Source organism: Mobula hypostoma, chromosome 16 (assembly GCF_963921235.1).
Source record: "Mobula hypostoma chromosome 16, sMobHyp1.1, whole genome shotgun sequence".
Taxonomy (NCBI): domain Eukaryota; kingdom Metazoa; phylum Chordata; class Chondrichthyes; order Myliobatiformes; family Myliobatidae; genus Mobula; species Mobula hypostoma.
Window position 1 is genome coordinate 44,002,852 of NC_086112.1, and position 25,318 is coordinate 44,028,169.

General features: G+C 39.1%; 2 protein-coding genes across 2 annotated transcripts in view; both read right to left on the reverse strand.

Moving 5' to 3' along the window:
• LOC134357362 (uncharacterized) overlaps positions 1-2,042 on the reverse strand; it is a 41,834-nt gene extending 39,792 nt beyond the window's left edge. The window contains exon 1 of the transcript XR_010020601.1: positions 994-2,042. The gene's annotated coding sequence lies outside the window, so the exon portion shown is untranslated. The remainder of the gene's footprint in view (positions 1-993) is intronic.
• Positions 2,043-2,807: 765 nt separating this feature from the next.
• LOC134357360 (terminal uridylyltransferase 7-like) overlaps positions 2,808-25,318 on the reverse strand; it is a 70,123-nt gene continuing 47,612 nt past the window's right edge. The window contains exons 18-29 of the mRNA XM_063068832.1: positions 25,168-25,271; positions 24,780-24,869; positions 23,482-23,595; positions 21,186-21,263; positions 20,861-21,038; positions 19,257-19,304; positions 19,076-19,167; positions 16,119-16,234; positions 12,796-13,142; positions 11,001-11,080; positions 10,808-10,838; positions 2,808-3,949 (exon numbers count right to left, since the gene is read on the reverse strand). Of these exons, the coding sequence (XP_062924902.1) occupies positions 3,879-3,949; positions 10,808-10,838; positions 11,001-11,080; positions 12,796-13,142; positions 16,119-16,234; positions 19,076-19,167; positions 19,257-19,304; positions 20,861-21,038; positions 21,186-21,263; positions 23,482-23,595; positions 24,780-24,869; positions 25,168-25,271 (1,349 nt within the window). The 3' untranslated portion in view covers positions 2,808-3,878. The remainder of the gene's footprint in view (positions 3,950-10,807; positions 10,839-11,000; positions 11,081-12,795; positions 13,143-16,118; positions 16,235-19,075; positions 19,168-19,256; positions 19,305-20,860; positions 21,039-21,185; positions 21,264-23,481; positions 23,596-24,779; positions 24,870-25,167; positions 25,272-25,318) is intronic.

A 25,318-nucleotide genomic window follows, 5' to 3' on the forward strand; every position in this document is an offset into this window, starting at 1 on the left:
TTTCACTTTATACAGCGATTTTCTATTTTTCATTAACTTCTCTTCATTACATATGTGAGGTCACTTCTCAAGACTGTCTGTGATGTGCAGAGACCTGCACATTGCCTGTGAACATCATGTCACTGCTCCAAAAAATTGTATTTTGGAGGTGCTTGGATTTTGTAATTTTGGATAAGGGGTACTCAACCTGTATAACCATCTTAAAACTAATAGAATTACTGGCATGGAAAAAGTAACTGATACTTCAGTCACCCAACACACATCAAAGTTGCTGGTGAACGCAGCAGACCAGGCAGCATCTCTAGGAAGAGGTACAATCGACGTTTCAGGCCGAGACCCTTGGTCAGGACCCTTCTTCAGTCACCCGTTCTGTCTCATTTCCCAACAGATGGCCATGTGTTGACACCTTGGGGCTTGTGAAAGCTTTACTGGACACCCGCAACAAATTCTGCTTCATTTAGTCTCAAACAACATTAGAGAAGATTATTATTACCACCCTATTACTCCAACATCAATCTATTATCTCCCTACACATTTGCTCCTCTAATTCAAGCTCATCCACATCTTATTTCTGAGTTCCACCCAGAAAGCTTCACCAGATCGAAAGCTTATGAAAGCATTGCAGTTCGTGACAAAAGGAGTCGCTCTCAACGTAAACAAACCCAGCTCCTGTAACGAACTAGCCCTGTTCCCCATTGACACCCGTCCGAGCAATTGGCACAAAAGGAGTCGCTCTCACGTAAATAAACCCAGCTCATGTGACGAAGAGCAAACAAATCCTCATTGACACCCCTCCTGCAATCCAACATTGCTCCCGTTCAATCCCAGCTCTCCTTCCCAATCTCTGGAAAGCCGAACGCCCCCCACCCCCACCTATCTATGTATTCAACACTGAATACAACCCCACACCTCCGTCCACCGCCTGTTTCGTCCCGGGCTTCCCGAGCCTGAAAACAGGGAGATTTAAATCGAGAGAGGGGTCTCCGAACTCACCAGCGTTAGCGCTGCCCTGGTCGGAACCAGGCGTCTCCTGGCGCTCACGGCTTTGATAGATGCTCTCAATATGGAGCCGGACATACTGCTGAGAGCAGCAGAAGGACTAGAGAGAGAAAGGGGAGAAGGGGGGATGAGGGATCAGAGGAGGCCTGGGCGCCCTCGGCCCCCAGAGCATCAGACAAACTGATTGGTAGTGTCGATAATCAGCCTCGGGCTCAACCTATGAGGAAACTTGATAGGAAGACATCTGAACATTACAGAGCGTCACGATTGTCAGCATCAAGTCCGGCGCAGCGGCGAAAGCGCCAGCTGGAGGCGGCGCCCAACGTCATGCTTGACCCGCACGTCAATGCTGCAAAAATGTTAACATCAATATTATCATCCCGAAAGGTTAATACACTTAAATGAACTCAACTACATCAAATAAGTCAGCTGAAAAATCATCCACGATACTGAAAATGTAAACAAAACTGCACATGCTGGTAACACTACCCTTTACGTGCACGTGTTCAAACAAATGCTACCTCTCTGTAGGGCTGGAGGAACCAAGTATTTCCAATATTTTCGCACTTTATTTCAAATCCCGCATTTTTATTTCAGACATGTACTATTTTGCTAGTGTGGATAAACAGAATCGCGACAATCGGTTTCTCCCATTGGTTGTTTGTCCTTTGTGCTTTTCAGATTCTATTGTGTCTGTGTCTCATTCGAATGCCCGCAAGAAAATGAATCTCTGGGTAGTATCATGATAGTGTAATGTTTAGCACAAGGCTTTACAGTACAGCAGCTCGTGTTCGATTCCCACCACTGCTAATTTCCTCCCACAGTTATAATAATCAGGTAATTTATTTTTGAGCTGAGATAAATACCGGCCAGGATACATGGAATAACTTCACTCTTCTTTCAAACTGTACAATATCCATTGCATTTTACCTGAGCGTTCTCACTAGATTTATGTTTAAGAGAATCAGTCATTATTTAAAAAAAATTAAAGCCTCTTGGCCCTAAACAATGACAGATTGTTAACAAAAAAATTAAATTGTTTTCACACCTTAAATCTTTATGCTTTGGGATGAGAACGCTGGGGTTACAGCTCAGAAATATATATAATACAATTTTAAGCGTTTTCCAGCTGCAAGTCTGAAGGAAAAGATAAGTTGATGTTTTGGGTGAGAACCTTTGGCAGACCAGAGTTCCACAGGCTGTACAAATAAGATAGATTGTTGACTGTGAATAACCAAATAAATATTTTTCCTTAATGAGTATGGTGGGTCAGTAGGTTTGAAGGCAGACCAAGAGACAGATGGAAGGGCCATAGGATTAAAGTGCTAATGTATTAAATACTAGATTGGAGAGCCATGGTCTCCTTTTAACACACATAACATACCATGCCTTGCACTTGAACATTCTATAATAACTTTGCCATTCATTTCAATGGACTTGGAAACACAAAGTTAACATGACATTAATTTGCATAAGAGTAACTAGAAAACTTTAAAGGTTCCAAACAGAAATCCTCCAAAGACAGAATTTCTGTGGTGCAATTAATAACTGCTGGACCTACTTAAAATGGTTTTGTGGCAGACCAGTAGAAGTTTATGGGAGATTTGTCTCTCAAACCCAAAGAATGTCTGTTCACTGTTCGTAGGGCTGATTTACAGCCTATACCCATCTAGAACAGTTAGTGAAACATCCATTCCGGAAATAAAATGTGTTTATGCACTAATTGTTTATTATTGTTAGATTTTGTTTATAACAAAAATGTGAATACAATTCCAATTATATTTCCCTTTTCTCACAAAGCAATCGTGTTTAAATTTTTCTAAGAATTTTATTTTTCTTCACAAGACTTTACACACAGCAGTTGATTGAATGTACATTTACCACATATGTACAAACACAAGGTACCTGTCCACATTTCCTTTATACAAGCATTGTTTCAACATCTGAGTAATTAAAGCAGCAAATCCTCAAAAACATATCTATTCCAAAGCAACAAATCACAAATATCACAATCAAACAGTTTCAAGCAGGTTCATGATTCCTTTCTTTTGTTATGCCACATTCAGTGGATTACACAAAACGTGTCACTGTATTATGTTCTTGGATAATACTCCACCCCTCCAAAAAAAATCCAACAGCACAAAAATATAATTGATAAAATAATTCAAATTAGCTATTTTTTGGCTCTAATTTGTGGGTCAAGCTAATAAATGGAAATCCATTAATTTGGTCTTGCCAAAGCAGCAGTATTTAAGTTTAATTTGTTAATAAACAATGATGCATTTATTCTTTGTAACTCCATGCAAATTAAAGGACTATTGAGTAACTGTTGTGATATTTGTGTTTTTATAATTGTACCAAAAGGACCTTCTGTATAAACTGCCCCTCCTTCTCCATTACAAGGAATTGTAAATATGGCACTACAAAACAAAGACAATAAAATCCTGAAAATTTGATGTTTTTGTGGAACAAAATGCATATTTTCTGGACTACGTTATTACATTAATTGTTCTGAAATAATTTAAAAGTTAAAGTGCCAAAATATCTATTTTATTTGAACAATGATTAGTAAAGTTGGTGATTTATAGAAAAGGCATTAGGTCGAACGACTAAAATAATGCTCAAAAATTACACTAAGTATCACAACAAAATATTCTGAACAGAATATGGTCTAATTAAAAACATTTAAACTCAGTAAGATCAGGGACATGTGACAACATTTTATTAAACATAAAATCACTTTATTCTTTCAAGAACAAGCATAAAACCGTCATTAGGTTTTCTTAACTATGGGAGAATTGAGGAGGATTTGCACAAAGTTGACAATTTATTATCAAACTAAAGTACAATTTAAATCAATTTTCAGCATCCTTTAATATTCATTCTGATTGCATCTTTTTCTGTGGAGATCTTCCCTGAGTTGAATTTGTAGACACTTTGCTAGAGAGACCTGCAAATAAATTTACTTATAAAAATGATAAATTTAAACAAAAAATTATTGCATCAAGCTGTTACCCAAAGCAAAATCCAGTTATTTGGAGTGAAGAACGTGAAATTTGCTGATCAGAACACATCTCAAAAGACAAGGGAGGGATAGAAGTTACAAATACCAACTTACAATATTTTTTTAAAAAAAGTGGGCATTTCAGCTAAGTACAAGTAAGTCACTATTTAAAACACCGCTTCTGGTCCAGTCTATGTGGCAAAGCAGAGCTAGAGGTACACTTTCTCAAAACACACCACCTAGGAATAAGGAGTATTTTAACGTAACTCCTCAGTACAAATGCTCTGTCTGCATCCTGTTGGCTGGATTAGAGAGCATTAGCTATAGGAGGTTGGACAAGCTTTGTTTTTAAAGCGTCAGAAGCTGAGGGGTGACTTAATAAAAGTTGTGCGAAACACAGAAAAGGTAGCGAGTCGTTTCCCCCCCCCCCCCCCAACCCCGGTGAAAATGTCAAATATTATAGATCACAGTTTTAAGAATAAGGAATGTTCAAGGGAAATTTATGAGGCAAGTTTTTAAAAAATGTAAACACAGGGGCATAGGAGAAGTGCTGAGGTGGAGATGTTAGAGACATTCAAATTCTTAAGTGTAAACACAACCACAGTCTTTATGACCAAGTACACCACCTCTACTCCCCAAAAGCCACGAGAAATTCTCCATGTCCCCAAGAACCCTCACCAATTGTTATATGCACCATAGAGATAATTCTATCCAAATGCACAACAGCTTACAGCAACTGCTCTGCCCAAGAACATAGAAATTAAATGAGAGTTGTGAACACAACCCATGGAAACCAGCCTCTCCTCCACTGAAGATGTCCACACTTCCTGCGGCCCCAGAAAAGCAATCAACACAATTAAAGACCCCCCCACCCCAATCATTCCCCCTTTACCCTCACCTTCCATCAGGGAGATGATATAAAGTTTGAAAATATATTCCACCAGGCTTAAGTAAAGCTTCTAACCCACTGTTAGAATCATAGAAAACTACAGTACAGAAACAGGCCCTTTGTCCCATCTAGTCAGTGCCAAACCATTTAAATTGTCTGGTCCTATCAGTCTGCACCAAGACCACTGCCCTCCATACCGTTCCCATGTACCTATTCAAACTTCTCTTAAAGGATGTCATGCACCACTTGCGTGGCAACTCATTCCACACTCTCACCACCATCTGAGAGAAGTAGATTCTTTTCACTTTCCTCTTAGAAAACTCCATTTTACCTTTAACTCATGATCTCGAGTTGTAGTCTGAACATCAGTGGAAAAAGCCCACTTGCATTTACCCTATCTATACCCCTCAATTTTGTATATATCTATCAAATTTCTCCTCAATCTTCTGCAATCTAGGGAATAAAGTTGTAACCTATTCAATCTTTTCCTATTACTCAGGTCCTCCAGTCCCGGCAACAGCCTTGTAAATTTTCTCTCTACTCTTTCAATGCTATTTACACATTTCCTGTAGGTAAATGACCAAAACTGCACACATACTCCAAATTAGGCCTAACCAATGTCTTATATAAGCATAAGCACCAGCCTGATGGGCCACAAGGCTCATGACAGACTTTAATCTTTAAAAATAATGTCTTACATATCTTCAACATCACATCCCAACTCCTGAACTCAATACTTTGATCGATGAATATCAATGTGCCTAAAGCTTTCTTCATGACCCTATCTACCTGTGATACCTCTTACAACGAATTATAGACACAAATTCCCAGATCTTTGTTCTATCGCACTCCTCAGTGCCCTGCTGTCCACTGTGTAAGACCCACTCTGGTTAGTCCTCCCAAAGTGCAACACCTCACACTTGTCTGCATTAAATTCCACCTGCCATTTTTCCAGTTTTGATAGTCCTCCTCACTATTCACAATACCCCTAATCTTGGTGTCATCTGTAAATTTACTGATCCAGTTAACCACATTGTAATCCAGATTGTTGACCTAGATGACATCCAACTGACCTACAGCACCAATCCTTGTGGCACTCACAGACCTCCAGTCGTTAGCTTCTCCTGCAGAGCCAATGTCTAATTCAACTTACTACCTCATCTTGAATACCGAGCTACCGAACCTTCTTGACCAACCTCCCATGCGTGACCTTGTCAAATGCCTTGCTGAAGTCCATGTAGACAACATTCACTGCCTTGCCTTTAACTTTCTTGGTAACTTCTTTGAAAAGCTCATTTAAGATTAGTCGGACATGATCTACCATACACAAAGCCCTGCTATCCCTAATCAGTACCTTTCTATCCAAATACTCATATCTACAAAGGGATCCGTATGCTCCACGACCACTGGACTAAGTGTGTACATGTAGGAGGGGCCTATGTTGAAAAATAAATGTGCTAGGTTTTCTAAAATTGATTCCTTCTACCTTAGGCCACAAACTTATCAATCACCCCTCGTAAGGTTCCCCAAGCCTGTTACCCTTGCCTTTTATCCTGACACATACAAGCTCTGCACTCTCAAAATTTCACTTTAGAAGCCCTCCCACTTACCGAGTACGCTTTGACAGAAAACAACCTGTCCCAATCCACACTTCCCAGATCCTTTCTAATACCATCAAAATTGGCCTCTCCAATTTAGAATCTCACCCAGAGGATCAGATGTATCCTTTTCCACAAATACCTTGAAACTAACGTCATTATGATCACCAAATGCAAAGTGTTTCCCTCCGCAAACTTCTGTCACCAGCCATCTCACTCCCTTGATAGGAGATCAAGTATTGTACAAACTCTATTCCAGGGATCCCCAACCTCTTTTGCACCGCGAACCAGTTTAATATTGACAATATTCTTGCGGACCAGCCGACTGACCTGGGGGGGGGGGGGTGTTCAAGTAGGGTTAAACTCACCTCAACATGTCTTTTACAGTTAGGGTTGCCAACTTTCTCACGCCCAAATAAGGGACAAAAGTAACAGTCAAATCCCGGGACACTTTACCCCCAGAAAGGCTACCATGACCATGAAGCCTTGCGCGGGCATCTGTGTGCGCATGCATAGCATACGCATGGGATGTATGCATGCGCGTACGTGCCGATTTTCCCCCCACAAATCGATTTTGCCTTCATCTTCCCGACTATACTGTACATACATTGTTTCTACTTTATATAGGCTGTGTATTCATCATATCATTCCTGCTTTTACTATATGTTAGTGTTATTTATTTTCGGTTTTATGTGTTATTTGGTATGATTTGTTAGGTTATTTTTTGGGTCTGGGAACGCTCAAAAATTTTTTCCATATAAATTAATGGTAACTGCTTCTTTGCTTCACGCCATTCGGCACATAAAGTTTCATAGGAATGCTCTACCTTAGCCGGGGAAATACGGGACAAGGGCAGTCCCGTATGGGACAAACCAATTTAGCCCAATATATGGGATGTCCCGGCTAATACGGGACAGTTGGCAACCCTACGTTCAAGTTCAACAGTGTGTGACAGGGAATGAGGAAAGGTGCAGCTGACTCACATCATTTCCTCAAGGCCCGGTAGCACATGCTTTGCGGCCCGGTGGTTGGGGACCACTGCTCTATTCCACTTAGTCCTTTTACAGTATGAGAGTCCCAATCAATGTGGAAAGTTAGAACTTTGTGATAGATTATTTTATTTCCTGAAACAGGCTGTGATCTCTCTACAAATTTGTTCCTCTAAATCCTGCGGACTGCTGGGTGTTCTATTATGTAGCCCATTAATGTGATCATACCTTTCTTATTCCTCAGTTCCACCCACAAAGCCTCACTATACGAGTTCTCCAGTCTGTCCTGACTGAGCACTGCCGTGATGTTTTCCCTGACTGGTAATGCCATCTCTCCTTCTTCAATCCTTTCGGCTTTATCACGTCAAAAAAATGAAACCGCACAATATTGAGGTACCAGTCCTGCCCTCCTGCAACCAAGTCTCACTAAAGGCTACAATATCATAATTCCATAAGACCATAAGATATAGGAGCAGAAGTAGGCCATTCAGCCCATCAAGTCTGCTCCACCATTCAATCATGGGCTGATCCAATTCTTCCAGTCATCCCCACTCCCCTGCCTTCTCCCCATACCCTTTGATGCCCTGGCTAATCAAGAACCTATCTATCTCTGCCTTAAGTACACTCAATGACTTGGCCTCCACAGCCGCTCGTGGCAACAAATTCCACAGATTTACCACCCTCTGACTAAAGTAATTTTTCCTCATCTCAGTTCTAAAAGGACATCCTTCAATTCTGGTCATGCCCTCTTGTCCTCGAATCCCCTACCATGGGAAATAACTTTGCCATATTTAATCTGTTCAGGCCTTTTGACATTCAGAAAGTTTCTATGAGATCCCCCCTCATTCTCCTGAACTCCAGGAAATACAACCCAAGAGCTGCCAGACGTTCCTTATATAGTAATCCTTTCATTCCTGGAATCATTCTCGTGAATCTTCTCTGAACCCTCTTCCATGTGTTGATCCATGCCCTGAGCTCATCTTCCTTTTGCATTGAAATTTACACAACCCAGAATATTAGTCACACCATGCTCAACCTTTTGATTCCTGACCTTAACAACATGTCTTCACAACCTCTCCACTATCTGTCCTGGCACTCTAGTTCCCATCCCGCTGCAACTCTAGTTTAAGCCCTCCCCCCACCCCATGCAGCATTAGCAAACCTTCCCGCTGGGATACTAAACCCCTCCAGTTCAGGTGCAAACCATCTCTTTTGTACAGGTCCCACCTTCCCTAGAAGGTGGCCAAATGATCCAATAATCTGACCTCCTCCTACACCACTCCTTACCCATATGTTAAACTGTATGATCTTCCTATTTCTGGCCTCACTAACACCTGGTACGGGTGGCAATCCTGAGATCACAACCCTGGAGGTCCTGTCCTTTTTAACTTAGCACCTAACTCCCTGAACTTAATTTGCAGAGCCTTGTCCCTCTTCCTCTCCATGTCTTTGGTAGCTCTGGCTGATCACCCTCTCACCCAAGAATGCTAAGGACTCAATCTGAGACGTCCCAGACCTTGGCATCCGTGAGACAACACAACATCCAGGAATCTCATCCTCGTCCACAGAACCTCCTTCCTCTTCCCCTAATGAATCCTCTATCACCGTAGTTCGCCTCTTCTACCCCTTCCCTTCTGAGTTACAGAGCCAGGCTCCGTGCCAAATACCTCCTGCCAGTTGCAAGACTTTTGATTGGATTTCTTGTATGATAAAGATGAACTTTTGATCTCTCAACCTACTTCATCATAGCTCTTGCACTTTGTGTCTCACTGCTCTCTCTCTTTAACCAATATTCTGTATTGTTACTGCTTTTCCCCTTTGACTTCCTTGATATACTTATGCTTGGAACAATTTGTCTGGATGGCACACAAACAGTTTTCCACTGTTACTCAGTACATGTGACAATATTAAACCAATTATGAATTAGGTGCCCGGAACTCACTAATAAGCAAAGTAATAAAACAGGAGCAGCAATATTTGAGGCATTTAACCAGGCATGGAATGGAAGGATATACAGCACATGAAGGCAGATGATACTAGTTTAAATGGATATCATGTTCTATACAGACACAGTGGGCTGAAAAGCCCATTTCTGTCCTGTACTGTTCCATGTTGTGTGTAGCAGCCAACATGTGCACAAGGATGTCTCACAAACACAATATGAAAGAGGATTGAAAAGAAATGCAAATGCTAAGCAAATTAGGCAACTTCTGAGCAAGAGAACAAATGCTGTTTGGCCTGCTGAGCATTACCAACAGTTGGTTTTTATTTCAGGTTTCCAGCATCTGCAGATTTTTGATTTCCATTTACAATGTTTTACTAAGATGTAAGTCATCATCTTTCTGATTTAGTATGTATTACTACAAAGCCAAAGGTAACTGTCAGTTTAGGATAGCTATGTTTAAATACAGAGTTCCAAGACTTTAATGAAGATTTTTTAACATTAATTTTATAATTATTACCATAGTTTTATATGGTGAAATTATTTACATTGTGTAGCAAATTAAAAACCACAAAAATAATGATCGGGACTAAATTTCGGGTGTTGAACTTTACAGACATGAATAAAAGAAAAACAAAATAATTTAAATTTTGAAAAGTAGCCAAGAATATAAGTTAGTTATCCAGTTGAAAGTCTGAAAGAGAAAGATAAGTTAATGTTTTGGGTGAGGACTAGAGATCCACAGCCTGTATGAATGAGATAAATTGTTGATTATGAATAAGCTAATTACTCATGCCCTTTTATTTTAACTTGACACACACTTCTACATTCTTGCACAATAATGTCCACATCTACTCTGCCAAGGTTTCTCAGGATGTTACATGTTTTAATCATATGCATTAACACCTTATTGTAAATAAGAAAATCAACACTGTACACAGTATTTCAGATATAGTTTTACCAACACTATAGTTAAAGCATAACATCCCCACTCTTGCATTCAATTCCCCAGCAATTAACAATAGCATTCTGTTCACCTTCCATCATGCTTACTGCATCTACATACTCTGCTTTCTCAAGCCATGAAATAGGCTATCCAAATCCCTCTACATCTGAGTTGTACAAGTCTATTCTATTTAGATAATGTACTTCTAATGCACTTATTTAAGGTACATTTTTTTCTTGCCAAAATAGAAATTGTCAAATTTTTTCTCACATTATTCCCTATCTGTAGCATTTTGACACTAAAGAAGCCGGAATAAAGGAAAGAAATTGCTTGATAATGAAATACAGCGACCAGTGATCTGTAACTGAAGGTGCACATAATCGTATTACACATGTTGATACAAGTATATACACTTAGTATTAAAAATGAAATGTCCTAACCTGATTGGGAATTTCCTTTCTGTTTTTTCTTCTGCAAAGAAGGTAAAAAAAAGTTATTGACAGTTAAGTTTTTCTTTCTAAGCTTCACCAAATCTTCTCCCTTCTTAAGAATTTTGAACTCACAAATATCTGGTATCAAATGACGACATAACTTTTGCATTAGTCTACTACCAGTGTTTCCTCTGTTGCTTACCACATTTCCTTTGGTGTTCTCATTTCCAAAGTTAGAGATTGAGGGGGATGCATTTACAGCAAATTCGGTACTTTTTTCTCCTGTAGCAAAGCAGAACAAACTCAGACAAATATTGAATACAAGGATGTTAATTCTGCAACACGACATCATGATAAAAAGTCTCAAATACAAGACTATACTCATTTATAATCACTTAAATAGGTTTGAAAATTATTTCAAGAAAGGCACGTAGCAATGCTCCAATACCAATGAGGCAGTGTTATTTTCTCCAGAAACAGTGACCCTGCTTAAAAGTGAATTACTGCAGTGCTCCAAGTAACCTCTTTCAATGGCAGTGTAAATACAAGCAAGCTGCTACAATCTTTTCTAACATTTGGAAAGTGGCTACACTTTCCAAAACTCATGTAGATCTACCATTGTTTGATAAGTAAAACAATGTTGTATTATGTGACTTTAGAAATGAATATGGAAATGTATTTAATCATATTGTAATCTAACTGAATCCTATCAGTGCAGTATTTTGGTTATCTGGCCATCAATGGAATCACTCTGTACATACATCTATTGATGCTTCTGGACACATCTTCAGTGATGTTCCTGGAATCATCGGGTGTTTCGGGTCTTTCAACATCATACACCCTCCTCCAGGTGACCCAGCCAGAGCTGATCAGACCCCAGCTTGTGTCCAGATGGCTAGCTACTTATGACTCCATGGCTCCCCTCTTTTGAGCCACAGCCATCTTGAGGCCCTCTCTGCCGCATCGGTGGTACTGCGGATGGCTCTCCTCTTCCTCTCTCCCTCAGTGCCCAAAATGCTGAAGGCTCTAACTAAGGAACAGGCTACGAATCCCCTACAACCAATCTCCACTGGGAGACACCTCGCTCTGCATGCAGACTGCTGACAGTTGCTGACCAGTCCTGCGTACTTGGAGAGCTTCCTTTCAAAGGCCTCTTCCAAGCGATCTTCCCTTGGGACTGTCAGCTCCAGCAGCACCACTTGCTTAGTCAACTCAGACACTAGGGCAATGTCTGGTCGCAGGGTGGTGGCTGCGATATGGTTGGGGAACTAATAAAAAGATGGGCATTCTAATTTTATGTGGGTTAATTAAATAACTGAAATAAAAACACAGCATCAGTCAAAGTGACAGATTGTTGTACAAACCCTGTTTAGTTCATTAATGACTTATGGGGAAAGGAAATCTACCATATTTGATCAAGTATTTATGTATACATGCAGAAAAATGAAACATTCTTGCAAGTCAGTTTTGTGAAGTGATTACTATTAAACATAAAACCTGGCATCAAACTGGACAGTAAATTTGATAGAGACATACCAAGTCAAACTGATCCTGATCACTGGCATCATTCCAAAAATGTTCCAAAGTCTACTGAAGCAATTGATGCACTGTACTCAATACCAGTTTAATTTTCTAAACTCCAGCGGCAACATTCTGTTCCATAGCAAGACAGACCAAACAAGGGTGATACACAATTTTTTTGAAGAGCGAGTCCCATATTCACTGAGGACAATCTTCTAACATACTGTGGGTTCCTACTATTGTGCTAAATGGCAAACACAAAGATAAATGCCACAGCCACAGGTGAATTCTCTTCCAAGACACATCATTCTGACTTGGATAAATATTCATTATCAGTGGGTTAAAATCCTATATCTCAATGACAAAAAGCACTGGAGAAAGTACACTTAGTACCTTAAAATAGCAAAAATACTGGCCTTTCCGCAAGGCTGAGAAACAATCCCATCAAGGTTTAAACAATAATATTATATGCATACCTTTGTGCCAAGGACATTCCTTTTTGATGTGGCCTTCTTTACCACAGATAAAACAAATTCTCTCCTCCTGTTTCTTCCTTTGTTCGGGATACTGCCTAGGAGTTCTGTCCCTGAGCATCTCATTTGCTGCTCTTTCTTCCTTTGACTTCCTAGGTGTATGAATCTCTGACGTCTCTACTTTTCCTGGAGAATCTTTTAAACCTTGCCGATACAACTTTGGCACTTCCTTTTTTGGAGAATCTTTCTCAATCATTCTTCTTGCCTTTTCCAAGAGTTTTTCCGATTTGCCAGCATTTATAAAACGGGCATTGTGATCATCGATATTTTGCTGTTGTCTTGCTTTACTGCTAAATTTTTAAAAAGTTACAAAGCAATTATTTTTGGCAATTGAATTAAAGTTACTTTTGCAAGATCGGTGATAATGTAGACTTTTGTCTTTGAGCAACACAAAGATTGGAAACTGCTATCAGCACCAAGATCACATGGGCAAAACCCCTCAACTTCTTACTGTGTGGGTAAAGAAAAAACTAAAGTGTGACAGCAACACTTAGCTAATCCCATATGCAAGAATATGAGTGAAGAACCTTTTAAACAGCAATTGTAATTGCATTTTCATAAGCTTCCTCTGAGGCACAGAATAACAATTTAATTGTAACAGACACTGGAGTTATTCTATTGACTCTCACCAATGTTGGTAATTTTGTCTTGGTTATTCCTCCTCCCTTAAAATACTTGTTTATAATAGATAGAATCCACGCACTTTCTGGGAGTTTGCTGAAATGCCTTTTACTTTTAAATCTCTGCTGGCACTTTGACCGATATCATCTTTTTCCCACTGTAAGATACTATTTTAAAAGTCAAATGAATAAGAAACTTTTAGAGGCAAATATAAATATCTATGTTGAGTGCAGAGGCTGCCAATTTTTACTTTGAGATTCAATTTGAAGCAATTACACTAGAGCTTCATCAATTATTAAGATAACATAAAAAATGAGAGGAGTAGGCAACCTGACCCAAGGAGTCTACTCAGCCTTTCATAAAGACCATGACTGATTTTCTCTCTTAGCGACATTCTTCTGCACTATCCTCACATTCCTCATTTTCTTAAATGCATTTGTACTATTTCAATCTGCAAAAATCTACCGACCTTTGTTTTGAATGATCATCTGAAATAGGCCTGCGTAATCCTCTGGACAAAGAATTTCAAAAATCCACACCTTCTGAATAAAGTAATTTTCCCCTACCTCAGTACCAAACAGTCTATCTCCTATTGTGACTGTGATCACGGATTCTAAACTCCACTTCTTACAAGCTCCTATAAGAAGTTTCAATTAGATTTCTTGTATTCATTCTAAACTTACTTTCTCACTCTGCAAATCCACTTTCCCTGGAATCAAAATCAAATTTATCGTATGTGTACAAGTACATTACACTCCCTTTATGGCAAGAACATTTCTCCTTGGGTAAGGCAATCAGTCTCACCGAAGTACTGGACAACTGCAGCATGGCTTCCTTATTCTGTACAGAGCACTTCAAATGTAGTCTAACCAAAATTCAATATATTAGATAAAAGTTCTCCACTTCTACCCCTCTAAAATTAAACTCTACTGCTTTTGATTTGGCATCATTTACTAGTGCAACAGATTTTAGAAGTTCACTCATTTACAGTCCCAGTTTCCTGTGCTCTTACACTTAATTTTAAATATCTATTTTCTAACTACTTCTGGTAAGGCTTCACTAATTGGGCACAACTGGAATAACTTGGGATACAAATTTTGATTAATTTTAAAAGAATGTCACAGAAATGGCAATATCAAGGGGGCACGGCTAGTAGAGCTGCAGCATCACAAATCCAACATTTTAGGTTCCATGAACTCTGACCTTTGCTGCTGTCTGCGTGGAGTCTGCACTTTCTACCTGTTACTGCATGGGTTTCTCCAACATCCTAAAGATGTGTGTGTTAATAGGTCACAATAAATTGTCCCTAGTACATCGATGAATAGTAGAATCTGGAGCGAGTTGACGGGAATATGAGGTGAATAAATTGGAAATTTGTGTAGGATTAATGAAACTGTTAAAGTTAAAGTCTGTCCCGAGCCTTGTGGCCCATCAGGCTGGTGCTTATGCTGGTTTCTGTGGCGTGAAGTGACTGAGAGTACGAGACTCCCTACCCCGGATAGGACGCCAGTCTATCGCGAAGTTAACCCCCAGCATTTGCCGGTACCCATTTTCTACTGGGTGGACTGGAGCAGTGTATGGTTAAGTGACTTGCTCAAAGACACAACATGCTGCCCCAGCCTTTAGATCGTGAGCCCAACGCCCTAACCACTTGGCCATGCGCCACACTAATGAAACTGGGTGCTCAGTTATAATCCCAGAGCTATTGGGTGAAGGGTCTATTTCTTTTCTGTTAGCTCATGGCATTCTCTATGATGCTAAGAAAGGGACTTTCTGTCATGAATAGAGACTAGAGAAATAGGGACTGTGAACACAAGAGACAGGATTAATGTAGGAAATAGGTGTACAGCTTTATGCTCACTGCACTGTAAATTCAGACCTGGATAATAATCTACTGTACACAAATTCAAATTACAGCATGGTGCTTTGAAGATGAGAATTTAGTTTAAATAAAACTGAAAATTAAAAAAAGGGAATCAGTAAAAATAAACAAGAAACTATTGGATTCAGGAAGAATCTTAATGAATTCACAATGCCCATAAGTGAAGGAAACATGCAATTCATGTTACACTTAGTATTCAATTCCAATCCACCACTCGTATTGTTAACTCTTAATTGTCCTAAACAACGATCCAACTAAACATCCCAATCACTACAACACAATATGTTCAATAGCCATAAATGCCTACTTAGAACAGAGGTATGAATTGTGTACTTATCCACATTTGAGGAATTTTTCTTTTAAAGAAATGTTTCAAGGAATGTCTCTTTTGCTGGTAATACAACATGTTCAAGTCATAAACATAAAAAAAAAGAGAATGGCTAGACATATATTGAAGCGCAAAAATATGTGTTCATTAAATGAAAGCTCTAAATGGAAGCTCAAAATCCTGACAAATATCAAATACTTTCCTTTTTAAAATGAAAGTACTGAGAGAATTCAGTGACCAGGATTAACTACGATGGATCAAACAGTAATTTTTTTTCTGGCTGCATAATTCTTTGATTTCTAAAATCAGCCATTATTCATTGAAACATAACAATTGAAATCAAATGAATTAAGGTGGAATTTTGAAGAATTCATTAATAACAAATGTGCAGTAAAATCAGCTCCACTGTAAAGTAAAACAACTTATTTCTCTTACCCTCTCCGCATTGGACAATCTTTCATAAAATGTCCAATTTTTCCACAAATTCTACAGCATCTGTCATTTGGAGCTCCCTTCCCCTCAGTCAGAATTTCTGGATCAAAGAAATATTCCTTGAATACATAAAAAAAAGTCAGTTACACATACTAACAGTCATAGCATCTGCAAAACTGGAAGTACTTTTCCTAACAGTAATTTTGGTAAAGGCCAAAATGAAACTATTTATAGTGGCATGCAAAAGTTTGGGCACCCCGGTCAAAATTTATGTTACTGTGAATAGCTAAGTGAGTAAAAGATGAACTTATTTCCAAAAGGCATAATGTTAAAGATGACACATTTCTTTAATATTTTAAGCAAGAAAACTTTTATTTCCATCTTTTAGTTTCAAAATAACAAAAAAGGAAAAGGGACAGAAGCAAAAGTTTGGGCACCCTGCATGGCAGTACTTAGTAACATCCCCTTTGGCAAGTATCACAGCTTGTAAACGCTTTTTATAGCTAGCTAAGAGTCTTTCAATTCTTGTTTGGGGGATTTTTGCCCATTCTTCCTTGAAAAAGGCTTCTAGTTCTGTGAGATTCTTGGGCCTTCTTACATGCACTGCTCTTTTGAGGTCTATCCACAGATTCTCGATGATGTTTAGGTCAGGGGACTGTGAAGGCCATGGCAAAACCTTCAGCTTGTGCCTCTTGAGGTAGTCCATTGTGGATTTTGAGGTGTGTTTAGGTTCATTATCCTGTTGTAGAAGCCAACCTCTTTTCATCTTTGGCTTTTTTTTTACAGATGGTGTGATGTTTGCTCCAGAATTTGCTGGTATTTAATTGAATTCATTTTTCCCTCTACCAGTAAATGTTCCCCGTGCTACTGGCTGCAACACAAGCATGATCGATCCACCCCCGTGCTTAACAGTTGGAGAGCTGTTCTTTTCATGAAATTCTGCACCCTTTTTTTCTCCAAACATACTGTACCTTTGCTCATTGCAGCCAAAAAGAACATCTAAACAAGCCTGATGCATTTTGGAAACAAGTCCTGTGGACTGATGAAATTAAAATAGAACTTTTTGGCCGCAATAAGCAAAGGTATGTTTGGAGAAAAAAGGGTGCAGAATTTCATGAAAAGAACACCTCTCCAACTGTTAAGCACAGGGGTGGATCGACCATGCTTTGGGCTTGTGTTGCAGCCAGTGGCACGGGGAACATTTCACTGGTAGAGGGAAGAATGAATTCAATTAAATACCAGCAAATTCTGAAAGCAAACATCACACCGTCTGTCAGAAAGCCAAAGATGAAAAGAGGATGACTTCTACAACAGGATAATGCACCTAAACACACCTCAAAATCCAGGAATGGACTACCTCAAGAGGCGCAAGCTGAAGGTTCTGCCATGGCCCTCATAGTCCCCTGACCTAAACATCATCGAGAATCTGTGGATAGACCTCAAAAGAACAGTGCATGTAAGAAGACCTAAGAATCTCACAGAACTAGAAGCCTTTTGCAAGGAAGAATGGGCGAAAATCCCCCAAACAAGAATTGAAAGACTCTTAGCTGGCTACAAAATGTGTTTACAAGCTGTGATATTTGCCAAAAGGGGTGTTACTAACTACTGCCATGCAGGGTGCCCAAATTTTTGTTTCAGGCCCTTTTCCTTTTTTGTTATTTTGAAACTGTAAAAGATGGAAATAAAAGTTTTTTTGCCTAAAATATTAAATAAATGTGTCATCTTTAACTTCATGCCTTTTTGAAACCAGTTCATCCTTTACTCGCTTAGCTATACATAGTAACAGAAATTTTGACCGGGGTGCCCAAACTTTTGCATGCCACTGTATAAGTTAACAAATGAACTGAAAATTTCAAACATTTTCCTGCATATCAGATAGGCTCTGTGTTAAGAAAAGCTTTATGGTATGCTGATGCTTGATATTCTTGGAGTTGTTGCCATGATTACCAATATGTAATACCATTCAAATGTATTGCAATTCAATACATTCAGGTGGATTTGAGTATTACGACCAAGCTCCTGTCTATCTTGCAAATATTAAGTCACTGCTTAGATTCTGACCAGCATCAGGATTTATTTATCTTCATGAGAGCAATGAAGTGATGGCAATTACTTCTAAAACTAAGATGACTTAAGCTTGAATATAAGCAGCAAGGGACATTTCCAGCATGCAGACATTTAGATACACAAACGCCCATGAGCTCTCATGTAAAAAAAAACTGTCAGCTGTTGTCCGACATTTAGACTACACTGTTTCTTTTTAAACATGTCACAGATTTAAATATTACTCAAATCCCTGTATCATTTTATGCCAACTGTACCTCAAGGCTGATTTCCCTTCTAAGGCTGAACTCTTGCTGAGGTTAAACTCCATACTCTTAGCCTTTTGCACTTCCTTGGTCTCTCGCTGCTCAATGGCGAAAGGCTGGTGGCATACCAGATGGCACTAATTAAAAATTAGGACATTAGAAATAAGAAGGGAAATGGAATGTCTAGCAGATTTGTGCACTTGGTTACCAAGGAAGGCCACTAAATCAAATACTGTATAGTGCTTATGGAAAAGGGATACGATCAATTTTGTTAACCAAGCTGATCAATCAAAAAAGGATACACATGATGGTTTTCAATAGCTTACAGACCTTTGCATTTCTTCTGATGCTAATGATAAATACACAGCTGGAATTTCGGACCTGGATTCGTTTGTTTCATTTTTAAATTGATCTTGAAGAACAGGCAGTGAGAGTATAAAGAATTGCTTTTTGGAATAAAATATGACTTATTGAATTAACCAATGCTTATCTTTTCCAAAATAAAAATAACTAATTATTCTATTTAAAATAGAAATCTTTTATCTTATACTTAGATAAATCTCATTAATATGGAACAAACTTACTCCATTACAAAAACAGGTGATGTTCAAAAAAGTAAATATAACTATCAAACACAAATATATAACATACCATAATCATAGGATACTGCACTGGGATGCACTTAATCGGTGTTCCAAAAACTTTCCTCCCATTGATGAAAGCTTTCATGATAAAATTTGTCACTATAAAAACAAAACAATAATTTTTTTTACATCAAAGAGACATCACTGTTAGTGTAAATAAATTTGATGAAACGCAAAATGAAACTTACTCTTTCGGGACAATCCAGCTCCAAGATTATGGTTGAGGTCAAACGGATCTATTTCAAACAAAATCTATTGATTACACTTTGAGAAAACTACTGGACTTTATCATTAAAATTACCTCTAGATTTTAGAAGTTCTATATGCAATCTATGTTCAAAATTGTGCGAAAAGGCCAAAACTACTTAGCACTCATGGAAAAGTAAAACAAAAGAAAGAGCAGCAATTAAACGATATACAGCCCATCTCAAAAACAACGAAAACCTGTCAAGAGAGAGAGAGACAGACAGACAGATACAGCAAGGAAATAGGTACTTTGGCCAACCAGTCTATGCCAAACAAGATTCCCATCTAAGAGGAGGAAACACATCTGGTGGGTCCCATCCAAAATTGATAATTCAAACTTTTACAAGAACCAAAAAACACCTGCTGTGACCTCACTGTGCCACCTCCATTTCAGCATCTAACTGGTGAGACAGGAGGGGATGTGGTGCAGCAACTTTGCAGTAAGTGAACTATTTTGCCAGCCTGCATAAAATGGCAAACCAGTTGTGTTCAGGTCTAAAAATTGTGAATTCCGGCACTAGTGTATTCCCTAACTAACTGAAGCTCTTACTGCTGTAATTGCACTTGGGTTCAATTTCACAGTGGATCAGTATTTGTAAACATAGGCAGTGTGCTCCATCCAACTCTACTGTTGGTTCGGGGTGTATGGGGTGTCAGGGAGGGGTAGCACCTCTGGTGGGGGAACATGTCGTGCCCTTTTCAAGGCAGTTAGCCCACCTTTGGTCCCCACCTGGCACTCAGCTCTCACCTGTGGCTCCCTGTAGCTGTTTGCATGCGACAGTGGTCACACCCCGGGCAACGGCTTCAACAAGCCAGCTAAAACAGGTGAGGGTAGCAAATAGGTCTCAAACCCTTGGTGAGATAGGGAGTTGTCTATCCCAGCATGTGAAGACAGATTCTGGCGGATTGAGCGGATGAGACCAATGGAAGGTCCAACGGTCAAGAAGGTGGTCTTTGCAAGCGTTGTGGAATGTGTAGAGCAGGACAAAACACAGGCGACGTCCTGGTCATCCACTGCGCCTAGTCCCATTCCAGTCGTCTCGACTCTTGTCTTGTCACTGGATCCAGATGGGAATTCGGAAGAGTGAGGCTGACGCTGCGCAACGCTCCCTCACTTAAATCCAAATCATGTGCTAGTCTCGACACCATCATCATCATAATGGTGTCAAGGTCTTCATCGACGACAATGATGGACGAAGAACAACTGTTGGTTCTGGGATTGACACTGAACTGCTTGGTATAAATCCAACAAGAAGGCAGCACGCAGATAATTTATTTTTCAAAATTGTGTTTATTTGCCATGGTGCATTAGAAATAGTATTTCCATTTGCTTTAATTGTTAATAATGTTATTAGCTATTAAATTATAACCTTATTTTTAAACTTATTTTCCCAGTGCCATTTGAATAAAATTATCATCCCTAACTTTTTCCAGTGCATCTTCTACTCAATGAACTGTCTTTAATCAAAGTTCTGACCAACTAGACTAATTAAAATCCCTTATGGAATCACACAAAATGACAATAAATTATACTTGGAAGACTTACCTTCTATAACAATATATTTGGACGTCCATTGCTTTTTAAAGGTTGTGAGTAGAGACTTTCGCCTGATACTAATGACATGTTCTTTAAAGTCAAACTCCTCTGTGTAGAATCTGAGAAGTCCCAGCCAAAGCTCTCCAAGGGACTCCTTATTCTTTCCATGGTCTGGCCACGTATTTTTCTACAATTTTAAAGTAATAGGACGCTATAAGTTTTCAGCCATCCAATGGCTTCTTAGAACACGAGCTTAACAATAAGCCCAGTCAAAAAAAAACTTCAGATATCACTGAGTGGAGAGGGGAACTCTGCTGCTTTAAGGGTGACTCACCAGTTCATCCAATTTATCAAAATAATACACATTCCAACCATCAACAAAGTGCTCTGGCTTTTTTATCCCAGGATATATCTGAAAATTAATGAAATATTTAATTGTTATCATTCTATAGAACAAAATGAGTTTTCCAATAGGAATTCATTATTACATTAGACTTAATATTTTATGAGCAGCAAGTCTGATAGTTACTGAAAACAATTTCAAATATCCAAACTATATTCTTTTGTACTCATGACAAGACTATTCGTTCCACTGGACCCATGTCAGCTATCACCAGGTAATCCCATCACTCCTACTGCTCCCTCCTTATTTCACTTTTTTCAAAAAGGTTCTTTTGGAATCTTTATGGGTCCAAGTGATACCCGTCTTTCATTCTTTGTTTCACTCCTATTCAGATTCTGCCCTTCACTTTACATCTGTATTGACAGTGTTTTCTCTTTTAGTCCCAAATAGAAAATTTTACCAACTTTGCTTCTAATTTTCACTTTTCAAATAGCTAAGGAGGGAACAACCAGAGATGGACTCATTCCTATTCTGGGATTGGCCATTCGTCAAATCTACCATTAAAGTAGTGCTGAGGAAGCAGGTAGGATGCAGAGGACTTAAGACGATTAAGAGAATGGGCAAGTGGCAGATGAAATACAATGTTGGAAAATGCATAGTCACGTACTTCGGTAGTAGAAATAAATGTGCGAACTGTTCTCTAAACGGGGAGAAAATCCAGGAATCTGAGATGCAGAGGGACTTGGGAGTCCTTGTGCAGAACACCCTGAAGGTTGACTTGCAGGTTGAGTCAGTGGGGAGGAAGGCAGTTGCCATGTTGGCATTCATTTTGAGAGGTCTAGAAGACAAGAGCAGGGACGTGATGCTGAGGACTTATAAGGCACTGGTGAGGCCTCACCTTGAGTATTGTGAACAGTTTAGGACTCCTCATCTTAGAAAAGATGTGCTGGCATTAGAGAGGGTCCAGAGGAGGTTCACAAAGATGATTCCAGGAATGAAAGGGCTATCATATGAGGAATGCTTGATGGCGCTGGCTCTGTACTCGCTGGAAGTCGGAGGGATGGGGGGGGTGGTGGGGAGAGATAGATCTCACTGAAACCTTTCGACTGTTGAAAGGCCTAGACAGAGTGGATGTAGAAAGGATGTTTCCCATGGTGGGAGAGTCTCAGACAAGCGGGCACAGCCTCAGGATCGAGGGGCTTCCTTTCAAAACAGAGATGTGGAGAAATTTCTTTGGGCAAATTCTTTGTGAATTTGTGAAATTTGTTGTCACATGCAGCTGTGGAGGGCAGGTCATTGGGTGTATTTAAGGCAGAGATTGATAGGTTCTTGATTGGACATGGTATCAAGGGTTATGGGGAGAAGGCCGGGAACTGGGGCTGAGGATGAGATAGAAAAAAAGGATCAGCCATGATTGAATGGCGGAGCAGACTTGATGGGCCAAATGGCCTAATTCTGCTCCTATGTCATATGGTTTTAAATCCACTGAGTCTCCTATTTATCTTCCAACCACCCAGCTTTCCCCATGGACTCAATTTCATTCTCTCAGTTTTACTATCTCCTTCACTAGTTTACAGAATTACCATTACAGCCCATTCACCTAGAACTTTAGTAATCTATGTCCTTCTCATCCTGACGACCTCCAGCCCTAAGTCTACTATATTTTTCCAAACCTGAATGCAACCTTGGAAAAACAGCTTCCTAACAGAAGTACAAACAAGAGAAAATTTGTCGATGCAGGAAATCAAAGCGATAGGCACAAGGTGCTGGAGGAACTCAGCAGGCCAGGCAGCATCTATGGAAAACAGTCATTGGCCTGAAATATTCACTCTTAATGCTGCTAAGCTTACCACCTGCTTCCAACATTTCTCTGTTTCACCTTAGCATTTTCTTTTAACTTGCTTTATCATTTCTTTTGTTAGGTAATCTCTCTTGCAAACTACTGCATCACAGTTCTTTCTCCACTTTTTCTGGACTTCATACCTACTTAAGATTTAACTTGTGTCTTTTATTCAAATATTATCCCCTTAAATGTCATCTTCTTTCTCAACTGACTAAGCTGTTCTGTATTTCCAGAATAATCTGTACATATTGTTTACCTAATTCCAATTGCATACATAATTCAGCTTTGCTCTAATGTATAAAAATTCAACAGATGTTCACACAGTAACACTAGTGACACCTGCAATAAACAAAGTATATTCCCCATACAACAGCCTGTAGCAAAAAATGTCTAAAACGCAAACACAAAATTGCTCCTTTCAAAAATAAGTTCATTTATATGTACCTCTTGAAGGACAGGAATTACTGGTGGCTTCCGTTGCTGTAGATAATAAAGTGTCATTAAAGTATATGCATATGATGATAGGCTGCCTCTTGATGCATCACCAATATCACAGACCTGTTTAAAATGAGAAAAGATTTCTTGTACACTATATGCATTTTTTGACACCAAAAACAGTTGCTCCAAGAGAAATATAATGGTGACCTGCAGGCAATATGCAACTCAACTGTCCACAGATTCCACTTATATATTTATGGAATATGGGCATCACTAGCACGGTCAGAATTTATTAATGGAGGCCCAAGAGACTACAGTTGCTGGAACCTGGAGCAAAAGAAACTTGTGAAGGAAGTTGATGGGTCGAACAGTATCTGTGGGAGGAAAGGAGTTGTCAAAGTTCTCTGTTGAAAGCTTGCAGCAGGAACCTGTTGGCAGTCCTTAAACTACAACATCTTGATAATTAGTCACATAAATCCTTTGACCTCTTCACTGAAACACAGCTCTTCTTCTTAAGCCCAACACCAATACTGGGGCATAGGTCACCAACAGCAGCTCACCAGAGTCTTCTATCCTGGGCCAGTCTTTCCAAGTTTTCCCAGCAGTAGCCCATCTTCTTAATGTATCCTTCCTCTCCCAGGGATGAGATCTTTGGAGCTTCTGTTGGCATTTCTGAACCACTGAGTTTTTAACCGGATGGGGTTTCTCCCCATACCCAACTCTCCTCCATTTGCAGCCAAGCCTAGGACTGTCCATGATAGAGTTGATACATTTTATTTGAATTGAATAAATGATGCCAGTAAATTATTTGTACTAATAGTACAATTTGTACTAATTAGTACAAATTGTACTAATTTGTACTGTGGACAGGTCATGATTCTGGCAGGCAGCAGTAGCCAAGGTGAATAACTACAGAGCATTTTGCAGATTGTGAACACTGTAACCATCATATGCATGAGGGAGTTAATATTTTGCAAGCCAATTAAGTATTTTCCCTGGATGATAAGCGGACAATATTCAATCAAGTGTAAGTCAACTACTCAGCCTTTGAACTTCTCTTGCAGTCATTAGACCATAGCCTTCTGCTAATTAGCGAGCCAAATGCTTCGGCCTCATCACTGACACTTTGTGTTTTTAAAATTTTTCTTTGCATTGGACTTAAAATATTTACTCAGAATACTATATGAGATAACTATTTTAAAGTCTTTAAAGCACAGACATGTTAAATGATATAAAGCCTAAAAACTCCATCTTTAAAACCACACAAAATTTTAATCAGTTCTGATGTGCAAAAAAAAAGTTACCTTGGCGAAAACCTTCATGGTATAGCCTATATATTTCACTCTTGGATCAATTGCTGCATAACAATCTAACAGTCCAGTGTTGTGCAAGGCCTGCAGAAAGAACACACATTTTGTTTTGTTCAGTCAAATTAATGACACTGCAATCAATTAAGATTGACTCAAACATAGTAAATATGAACGTACATTCTACAAAGATGCACAAACTTGGTTGGTCTTAAAATAATGCCAATGGTGAAAATGATTAAAATCACAAATCTATTTTAATTTAATGGTCTTTGACAAATATATCCAAACGTCAAATGTACAAAAATAAAGCATTTAAACCTTTAAGGGACTATATAATAATCTTAATTAATGATGCATGTAAGTGAAATGTCACATTTCTTACCAGAATGTTATACAAACTAATGTCTCCTTCAAGGCCACTTCTTACATGGAGAAACTTAACAATTGGAACTTTGGCAGTTGTAATGGGCAAAATGTTCTTTAAATCTAGGGTTACAAAATGGAATTAGAGATTACAATATCAAAAAGGCATT